This window comes from Porites lutea, chromosome 13, assembly GCF_958299795.1.
Source record: "Porites lutea chromosome 13, jaPorLute2.1, whole genome shotgun sequence".
In the NCBI taxonomy this organism is placed as follows: domain Eukaryota; kingdom Metazoa; phylum Cnidaria; class Anthozoa; order Scleractinia; family Poritidae; genus Porites; species Porites lutea.
The window spans coordinates 16,080,657-16,091,954 of NC_133213.1; the positions used below are offsets into that span (position 1 = coordinate 16,080,657).

Consider the following 11,298-nt stretch of genomic DNA (forward strand, 5'->3'; position numbering starts at 1 on the left):
GAAACAAACATTTACCTACATGTATTTTTACGTACCAACGCTAGCAAACCAGTCTCCGATCCACAAACAAAAATAATTTGTACACAAACCTCACTGATATCTCTGTTTGCCCTAGAAATACCTTCAAATAGCGCCTTACCCTGTGATTAAAACATACAGTATCGCATGAGGTTTTGCTTAAAATGCCTGCTAAATGCGCACTATAATAAAATAAGCCATGCGGTCGGCTAGCGCGATGGGAACCGGCTGTAGCTCAGTCGATGGCCTGGATACCAGCAGAAAATCGTAGCAGTGTTAATTTGAAAGCAATTTTTAATTGCCCTTCATCATAAAACGCTTCCGTTGCAATTGTAGCCACATAACGTATAAGGATAAAGATTATTCTAAAAGAACAACGGAAAATTAAGCATAATTTATAAACAGGAGCCCATCAGTATGGCATAAATTTCAATTGCTTATCAGCAACTAAACAAATTCCTTCCGAGTCGTTCCGTTGGGTGTTCGCAAAACAAACGTTATCGAGTTCAACACATAACGAAACCAGATCATGAATTAACGGAACATTCAGGTAACAATTTATTTTAAAAAGATCAATTCTTAAACATTTACGCTCATGCAGCAAAGATACAAGGAACATTCTAAGTGAACCACCTCGATCCGTAAAGATCGCGTGGTTTGTTGTCAGTAATTTCTGGTATACAACAACGGATCGGAGTCATAAATCGAATGCCTGTTAAAACGTTTCATGTTCGATGGATTCTTTCTTCAAACCACACACGGGTTCCTGTACGACAAAAGATTACTGGGTTTTCTCCTTCTGATTCCAGGCACTCGAGAGAGTAAATTGTTGCCGTGAGACAATCGGACTGTCATGTCGCAGATCAGCTTCACTCGCCGCTGCGTCCTATTAGTAGTCCACGTCTATATCGAGGAAACCCCTTTCAACTTTCTTTACATAATTAACGTTTAAAAACTATCCGGAAATGGTAGATCGTTGACTGGAGAACTTAATAGACACAAATGAAACCCAAATGACCACATTAAACGCCCATTTGATCCGCTTGTAGGAACACTGACAACAAAGAGTATGGCTTCGTGCACTTCTCCTCAGTGACTTCGAATTTTCTGGACAATGCTTGCACAAACATACAAAATATACGTTTAAAACTTCCAAAATGGACCAAATAACCCTTGAACGCTGATATAATAGCTTTCTCGGGCTTCTCAGGGCCGATGGAAGAAGATTTCTTCATCAAAAGCCAATCTTGAAAAAAGTTCGCCAGACCGCCAGAAATCAAGACGCCGCACATGCACAAAAGCGTGTCACAGTCCCTTTAAGCATCAGGGCAGACTGATCCAGGATTGGAGTGGAGAAGAAGGCGGAAAATATACTCGACGGTTCCTTAACGACTTTGTCATCACCTGTTAAGTGAATATCCTACTGCGAATGGTTGGCCGCAAAGCTTGCCATACCAAAATAAAAATTACAGTTAAAAATCATTCAAGTTCAACGAAGATTTCTCCTTGGAAGAACGGTTTCGATATAGCATGAATACTGGAAAGCGCAGATCGAAAACGACTACAGTCGATCAACGAAAGAAGTGCCTTAATGTTTCTTTCACAGCTTGTCTTACTTTTCTGATCTTCCAACAGTACAGCAATGGTTTTAATGACGAGTTCAAGTGAATGATGTTAAGCGTAAAACTCCGAGCAAGGTAGATCGATAAATGCATCCCTCTTGGAGGCGTCAAAACTACAGCTATAACATACGGAAGATAACAAATAACCAATGTTCCTTGCACCCACAGTGCTGCGTACACTGCCTTTCGGTAACGATCTCTGTTCAGTGGAATTGTTTGGCTCGGTTGTCCTTGAGCAACATGGTTATGAATCTGATTTCGATTATTTCGCAGAGAGAAGAAAATTTTTGTGTAAGCAACGATTGTGGTGACTAGACACAGAGCTCCAACTATGTATCGAGACACTGAATTTATTAGGGGATTCCCAAACCAAGCAGATGCACCGACAGCAGAAAAAAACCAAACAACTATTACAGTTATGTATGTTCTTCACAAAGTTACAACTTGTCTCTATCTGAGCCCCAGCAACAGGGCGTGAAGTCTGTCAACGCTTATTGTAGTCAATGTTAGCAAAGACACTGCACACAAAGTATAACTTGAGAAACTTGCCGCCCAATTTGCGTGATAGCAAATATCCCATCTTTCCTTTACAACAGAGGTCAAATAAGTCACAGCCAAATGATCCACAATCATAACAACACAGAGATCAGTTATTGGTAGGTTACGATAAAGGAGTTTGGAAGGTGGATGAAGTGACGTTTCCTTGTGTAAAGCAACGAGGATCAGAGTGTTCCCCAGAAATGCAGTAATGGACAGAAAAATACTTAAAGTTGAAAGAAAAATAAACTCGCCATCTACATCTCTGATCTATTCGGCCGAGCAGAACGGTTTTCTGAAAGTTTCAAGGCGGTTTTCATTTTCAGTACAATTTGTCAGTGCCATCTTTGTCCGCGATGAATTGAGGTGCTAGTGAGTCTTTGTTATATATGTCGCTTTTTTATTTTGGATGGAACTGAAACGATATTCTGTATCTCTTAAATCAACTGTTGACCTAAGTGGGCTGGATATGCGATGTTTACCATTGTTAATCCTTCTTGTGTCTATTTAACTTTTATCATCTTGTTCTACAAAAAGAGAAAAAAAAACAAATTCTGTTTTGTTCGTAAAAGCTGGAGTCAGTATATGGGAACAGTGCGTATTTTTAGTGGGGCCAGACTCCTGACGGCGATAAAGGATTTTGAAAAATGGTCGTTTTTTAAACTAACATTAGTCGAACCATGATGAGCCAGGTTAAACCTCGAGGAAGAATTTAATTGATGACTTTTTAGATCTAACTATGTTTTCGTTAAATTTCAACCTTGAAATCAATTCTCCATTAAAATTGCAAAGATGTGGCAAAAATTCCAGTAACACAAGCTGCTAATAAGCTTAAGCCATCACCATTTTCCTAGCTAGAAGAGCGTACTACATGTGCTTCATTAACAAATTAATTATATCGAGTTATATTACTAATAGTGCGTGGCCAGATTTGACTGGCGCACGCATAGAGACCAGCAGTAAAATATATAATTCCCTTGTAGAAAGGAAGTCTTCAGTAACAACAGTCCAAAGATGTTAATCTGTTTAGTTTCTAAGTTTCGGCTCTGTTGCGACTGTTGAGATAGGCGGAGACGAAAAAGACGAAGCCATTACCAAGGACTAGTCATGATCATTTCGATTGAATGAACCCCAAAACTAACAATAGTACTTAGGTATATAATAAAGATATTCACTATGGCAACAATATTTTTCTCGACTAATTTTGATTATAGCTCAGGTCTTTTTCAGTTTAACACCTGACTGCTCTTTATGTTAATTCATATTTATAGCTCAGCAAATAAAAATTCACAACACGTAGATTCTTGTTATTCGTATTTTTAATTTTCTTTCCTTTCCTCCGAAAAACACATATAGAAAGCGAAATATCTACTGTTCGAAGCCTTTTTCAACCTATTTGTCAGATTTCACAATTTACTACAGATGCTTTTCGTAAACCCGGACGAAGCCTAGTTGAGTGTCTAACCAAAATATCGCGCTATTAAATTACCCTATCTTTCAGCTGTCAACTTGCATTTGCTGTAAGGTTTTATTCTACATTACTGATCCTGATCTACACAAAGATCCGGCTTCACTTTAGTTCCTGGCCGTTTACGTTATATGTACCCCTATCATAATTAAGGTCCGTTTTTCGGGTATATTCACATAGTACGATGGTATTAGCACTTTTTTTGCAAAATATTATGTGGTCGTGTGGGTCAGTTTGTTTTCATGTGGGTAAACGGGTAAAACTAAAACGGACGCCTTCTAGTACGTGCTCGAGTTTCTCTTTACACCTTGTTTTGGGCAAAATACAAATTTAATACGGTTAATGTGTATTCAATGCCTATACAGTAGCCCTTGTCACAAATTTCCCAGGCGAGTTTTGTTGTTAATTGTTCAACAGAATTTCGAACTATAATGGTCACGGTAGCCTGTCCCATGCTCAGGTGGAACGAAGTGGACGGACGATTTTTAATAATGACTTTTCATGTTGCCTGTCCTGGGGTGACAACTTACATTGTAGTAATTTGAAAATTGAAAGAAACCTCGGCTAGTAGTAGGGTATATAAAACTTTGTCCGCTGACTGCCATTTCACTGCACTGCATTCAGGCTCGCAAGTTATTCTGGCAAGTACGTGGTTTCCATATTAATATTACCAGTTTTTCCTCATATCTATATTGTGTAAGCTAATTATCAAAGCGCATGGTGACTTAATTCTTAGTTCTTCCTGTTTTCCTGAATTATTGCACTGTTAGCCAAAAGCAAAGCAGGTGATGTCTTACGGTTGTGTCATAACTTAAAGTTTAAAATAGACAGAACACAGCCTTAATTAGGATGGATGATGACACGTTTATTGATCTTGAATCGATCAGTTGTTCTCACGCACTACTTTTAAGACAGGGAGTCTAATCAATAGACATGTTAACCCCTGAGATCAATTTTCGGTTTCTTGATTTTAAGCGAATAAGTAACATTTCTAGAAAAATCCACGGAACTAAGCATCATTTTTGTAGCACGGAACTGAGATCCATTAGCTTCCTCTCCCTCTCCCCTGTAGATGCGTACAGTACTTAGTTACGTTGTAGACCCCTGACAGTTCTTATATTTCCTCGAACGTAATAATCAACGGCTTTGCCATTCATCCCTGTAGGTGTTTCATGCGACTGACTGACTCGCAATTAAAGCTCGGCCGGCATTAAGTTAACAAATCCCCAGATTTGTTACCCTACCCACATACCCGCAATTTTCATCTCCTTCCTACTTTGTTTGAGTCACAACTGACATCTTCAGCTCTGGAGAGCTAGCCCTTCGGAATGAAACCAGAACATATCCGAAGTTGTCCGAACATCATCGAAGACGTTCAGAAGATTTGTAGGGGCATGGGGACAATTGCGTTTTTAGCTGTAAAAACGCAAAAATTGTTACTTGGTCTCGATAATGGCGTTATGATGACGCAGATACGTCGGTTTTTTACATTGAAATTTGAATTTTGGTAACGTCGCTCGGAATTGCTAAACATAATGTTAAAGGAATGAGTCACGGGGCATACGTTACAGGCGCTCAAAACCGACTCTGGCATAGCCATTGCCATGCTCTGTTTTGGGTGCACTGATAACAAGACCAAGGTCCGCAGCGGCATCAGCAGTTCTGGAGGGTGGGGACTGGGCCCTTGACGTGTATTACATGTACTATTAGTTTCAAGTTCTTAGGTTATTTTGAGCATGAATTTACAGCTGAAAAGCGTACTAAACTAACTAGATGGCCAGAAAAGTTGCCTTAATGTTTCTTTAACAGCTTGCCTCACTTCTCTGATCTTCCAACAAAACAGCAACGGGTTTAATGATAAGTTCAAACCAAGAGAGCATAAAAGGGACAGAGAAGGCATCCCCCATACACACCCTATTCCATAGGTAATTTGTCTCGAGTTATTATTAGAATCGGGATAAAGTTACCTCGCGCGCTACGTGGATGTTTCGTGGAGGTTTCGCATGACTAAACGACGTGCAAAACAGTGTCGGGCGAAAGGCAATGAAAGCGTAAAGAGATCAAGAGAATTCCTGAATATTGAAGCGAAATGAGTCGGCGCTCACCTGGGAAAAGGGAATCGCTGGACTCTTTGACAACCCATGAAATCAGTTTAACTCGAAGTTGTCGTAACCTCAGTGCTTTAATAAAATGAGAAATTTCGCCGGTCTATTGAAACCGGTCGTTTGTACAATAAAGCAAGTAGGACGCCAAGTGTTATTTTTGTTGAATAATAAAAGACTAATAAAAGAATAAATATCAAACCAGAAATTACGCTCTTCAAACTGTAAATTATAAATGATCCTGAGAGAATATTTAGTGTGTTCAGAATTTTCCTGTTGTACTGTTAGCTCTATACAAGAGAGGAAGGGCGATTCTTTTTTTAATTTCCGTTTCGCTGACACAGCTTTAGCAGAAATCTGTCTGTAGTCGTTTTCGTCGACAAGACGAATAGCAATATCGCTCTCCGCGTCTTTCGCCATTTTGTTCTGCATCAATTCGTGTAGGGCGCGTGGCTCTGAGCGTGGGTCATCCACGCGCAACACATTCGCGCTATGTGATTGGCTGTTGTCTAATCCCCCTAGAGATTTGTGGTGTTAAAAATAACTCGAGACGAATTACCTATGGATTAGGGTGTGTATGGGGGATGCCTTCTCTGTCCCCCTTATCCTCTCTTGGTTCAAATACACTAAAGTAGCCCTAAATTGCGAAGCACAGTAAACGGATAAAGACATCCCTTTCTGAGGTTGCAAAGTTACTACTATATACCATACGACAGATAACAAACAACCAATGTTCCCTGCACCCACATTGCACCACAATGTTCGTTCAGAACAGATGTGAGTTAAGTCACAGTCAAAGGCTCTACAGTAATTCCAACACAGAGATCAGTTATTGCTAGGTTACGATACAGGAGTTTGGAAGGTGGATGAAGTGACGTTCCCTTGTACAGCTCAACTAGGATTAGAGTGCTCCCCAGAAATGGAGTAATGGAAAGAAAGACATTTCAAGATATCACTTTTTTCCGTGAAAGTAAATTACTCATGTTGCCTTTCCCCCAAACCTCTGGGAGAGTGGCCGCTTGAACTGTAGTTTATAAACAGTGATACCAGAAACTCATAGGGGGTTGAGACGTTCAATGCTCGTTAATATTAACTTTTTCTAAGTACAATATTTGTAAATCCTCGGTGCGACCAAAAAAAAAAAGAAATCGGTTTAATGACAACAAGATGAACTGATCGAGATGGAATAAGCGCGATAAAGTTTGAAGCAGTGCAAATACACTTTTTAACCGTTGTCGTTGCTTGAGCTCCCTCAGGTCACGTGGTGGACTCTCCGCCAATGAAAAGGAAGAAAAACTTGCATCGAATGATAATTAATTTTCTTGTAGAAAGGCAACGAGGCTAAAGGAAGTCTTAATAGCAGTCCAAACATGTCAAACTGTTTACCTTTTTAAAATTCTCTGTGCGTCTGTTTGATAAGTGAAATGACAAAGCCATTAGGACACTAATTTCGATCGAGCGTACCCCAAAACTATCATAGTACCTAGGTATATCATAAGGATTCTCACTTTATGGCAACAATATTTTTCTCAACTAATTTTGATTATAGCCCATGCCTTTTTTTTATTAACACATAAACACCTGTCTGCTATTTTATATGTTAATATATGGTTTAAAGCCCTGGCAAGCAAATTAAAATTCACGACACATAGATTCGTGTTATTCAGTTGTATTTTTAATTTTCTTTCCTAGTCCCTTTCCCTAAACAACTCGTATAGAAAGCGAAATATCGACTGTTCGTAGCCTTTGTCAACCGCCTCTTTATCACAATTAACAATGCTTTTGGTAGCCCGGACGAAACACGAACTTTAACGCGACTTCAAAGCAAGGTCAGCACTAACATCACAAACACGACCACCTAAGAACAACTAACAGCTGACAATGGCAAGAAAAAAAGCAAAGAATATTCCTAAAATGGCATTATGTATCCGCCAGTCGACGCCAGGTAAGCAAAAATTCAAGTACAAGTAAAAAGCAAAAGTTTAAAACAGAAAAACTCCTATGTGGACAAAATCAAGACTTACCTCGAACCAAACGAAACTTTGAAAATAGCTTTCAAAATACTTCACAAAGTATTAAATGTAGTTACAGTCTGTAGTTAGTTCAACGACAATTTTCGTATGAATAGTATACAGCGCGGAAAAGCATACTACACTAACACGAACAAAAGAATGTTTGCCTTAATGTTTCTTTAACAGCTTGCCTCACTTCTCTGATCTTCCAGCAGTATAACAACGGGTTTGATGACGAGTTTAAGAACACTAGAGTAACCGTAAAATGCCGTGCAAGGTAAAGGGATAAAGACATCCCTCTATGAGGTGTCAAAGCGTCCACGATGTTAAACGGCAAATAACAAACAACCGATGTTAACTGAACCCACAGTGCACTGTACACTGCCTTTCTGTATCGAGCTACGTTCAATGGAATTGCTTGGGTCGGTTGTACTTGAGCAACATGGTTCTGAACATTTATTTGATTATGACGCAGAGTGCAGGAAATTTTTGTGTAAGCGGAGATTGTGGTGACTAGACACAGAGCTGTAACTATGTATCGCCACCGATAATGTATATGAAAATTCCAAAATAAAGTAGATGAACCAACGATGGAGAGAAACCAGAAACCAAAAGCGATTATACATGTTCTTCTCAAAGTTACAACTTGTCTGTATCTGAGCCCCAACAACAAGGCGAGGAGTCTGTCCACGCTTATTGCAGTCGATGTTAATAGAGACACTGCACACAAAGTAGAAGCCAAGAAACCTACTGCCAAACTTGTGTAATAGCAAACATTCCATCTTTTATTGACAACAGAAGTCCAGTAAGCCCCAGCCAAAGGCCACACAATAATACCAACACAAAGATCAGTTATCGCTAGGTTACGATACAACAGTTTGGACGGCGGATGAAGTGAAGTTTCCTTGTATAGGGCAACTAGGATCAGAGTGTTCCCCAAAAAAGCAGTAATGGAAAGAAAAATATTTAAAGCTGAAATGAAAACGCGCACGCCATCTACACTTCTGATAAATTCCGCCGAGCAGCTCAGTTCTCTAAATGTTTTCTGGTTTTCATCGTCAGTAAAGTTTGTCTGTGCCATATTTATCAGCGGTGCAATGAGAGGCAAGTGTGGGCTTTATTTATTCACCGTTTAATTTATTTGGGTGGAAAGTTATATGATTCGCACACTGCCGGGGGGCCGGTGTTTATCACTAATAACGTAAGGCTGGATACGCGGTAATTCTTAGTATTCTTCGTCGAGCCAGACGGTGCCGGGGAGTTACGTTCAGAAAGCTAACCTAGATCTATCGACCAGGCTCAGGTCAAACTAACTCGACTCGACGTTTTAATGACTTCACATGTTGCCTGTTCATTGCAAGCTTGGCCTGCGTCGCAAGCGTTTCCGCGCGAGTTCGTCGAGAAAGTTGGGATGGGAGCAAAAAAGGGGGGAGAAGGAGGGGAAAGAAGAAAACGCTTGCCCGCAAACCCACGATTTTGAAAAACTGCGTTCGCCCACGAACGCAGCTTCTGATTGGCGCGGTGCGGGTAGTGTTGATTTAATAGCAATCAATACATCAATCAAACAAGGTATGTACGTGCGTTGCAGATTAGCCTGTTCCAGGCTCTCAGATAGTGGGGAAGACGCGAAAGAAAAAGGTACACAAAAAGTTGCTGCGCTTTCTCAATTCAGCGGAGCCGACTATCTCGGAGCCTGGAACCGCCTAGTCGCAGATCTGGTCTGATCTGGTCTGTTGTCGCAGATTAAAAATGCTGTGGACTGATATTTATTTGTATCGTGTTTGTGCGAAGGTTTATCAGATCTGTCAAATCTGGCGATTTGTCAACTTTTTGAAATGAAAAGATTCTTTTTGTTTATTGGAAATTTAGCGGCATGTATTGTAGAGAACGTTTCGCCATGGCCTGGAGAGCAGCCGCTCTGCTAATCTCATAGCCGGCGGAGCGAATTGTTCCGACCAAACCATTTGCCAACGGTAGAGGGGTTTACGGGCAAGCGTTTCCTTTTCTCCCCTCCTCCTTCCCCCTCATTCCTCTTTTTTGCTCTCGTTCCAACTTTCTCGACGAACTAGCGCAGAAACGCTTGCTACGCAGGCTATTGCAAGCTTGACGTTCAGCAATTTATTTGCATTCATTTGGCATAAAATTTTAATAACTAATGAGAGAATACAAGCTGCGAAGTTTACAAGCTTGAGCAATCATCATTTTCTCAGGCGAGCGTTAAAATATATGCGTTCTTAACAACCAACTTGAAGTCAGATGGCTGTAAAAAGATATAATCAGTGAAAGCAACAACGGTTTTAATTTCCGTGTCTATTAGAGGGGGGCAAAAACTGAAAAACTTCGCAAATGCTAAAAACCATACGGGAAAGAAACCTTGGCTAGTAGTCAGGGTATATTAAATTTGTCCACTGACTGCCATTTCACAACCCTGTAACTACTCGTAAGTCTGAGCTTTACAAATTACTAACATTAGTATTTTACCACAGCATCTACATTTTGTGAACTAATTATTTAACCGCATGGTAACTTCATCCTTAATTAGTTCTTCCTGTTTTCCTTAATAATTACACTGATAATGAACCAAGTCCAAGGCAGATGATGTCTTTGTTTATTAATTAGTTATAACTTAAAACTTCAAATAGATAGAAAACAACCCTAATTATGACTCGTGCATTAATTTCATATCAGTTGCTACTGAGCTCAGTATTCGGCTTTATGAGCGAATAAACATTTTTAGCAAAAAACCCACGCAACTACTATTTGTGTTGCGCAAGATAAATATTAGGAAAAACACTGAGATCTATTAACACTCTCCCCCTTTCCCCTGTAGGTGTATATTTAGTTGCGTTCCATCCCCATGATAGTTCTTATATTTTCTTGGCTCTATTTGCGGTTTTGGCACCCTGAGAGCGGAGCCTCCATTTTCTTCTTCTTGATCGAGAAGAAAAGGAGACTCTCTCGATCTCTCTGCATGAGTCGTGTCAAGCATTTGAAGTTGACCGACGAAGAAAGAACATCTGGACTAGTTTTTCTTGTTTTCTCTCGTCGAACTAAATTTTGTTTTTAAAATGCGAGCATCCGTTTCGGCTGACTGACCGCCGGTTATAACTGCGCTGCTGCACCAAACGCACAGCTATTAGGCCTGGGTTCGAAAGAAGGGAGAATGAGCTAAGAGAGCGAATCTCTGTGCCCTATGATAATTTTTTTTAAATCTATTTAAAGTTTGCGCCCTTGCTGCGAAGGTTATTTTTGTCTGTTGTTTCCGTGACCCGAGTGGTCAACTTTCACGTGAGCGTGACATATTTTGCCGCCAAATATTTGAAGTTTTACAGCCATTATAATAATTAGCATCAGGAGCCGATACTAATCGGTTCCTGTTGTTGACATGTTTTTTTATCAGCGCGTTCCGCTCATGATTTAGGAATGAATTTCATTTACAAAGGGATTGCTGTATTGGAGTCAAAATTTCACTTTGAGATTAAAGATTGAGATTTTCTAACGGCTGGTAGCCTCATTTTAAGTAACGAATACTGAATTCT

At 40.0% G+C, this 11,298-nt stretch overlaps 1 protein-coding gene across 1 annotated transcript; it reads right to left on the bottom strand.

The window, feature by feature from the left end:
- Positions 1-7,901: 7,901 nt before the first annotated feature.
- LOC140922460 (probable G-protein coupled receptor 45) lies at positions 7,902-8,840 on the bottom strand. The gene has a single exon (XM_073372443.1). The coding sequence runs from the start codon at positions 8,838-8,840 to the stop codon at positions 7,902-7,904; it is 939 nt and encodes a 312-aa protein (XP_073228544.1).
- Between the last annotated feature and the right edge of the window lie 2,458 nt (positions 8,841-11,298).

Coding starts and splice junctions, on each gene's coding strand:
- LOC140922460 (XM_073372443.1), bottom strand. CDS start 8,840: ATGGCACAGACAAACTTTACTGACGATGAAAACCAGAAAACATTTAGA.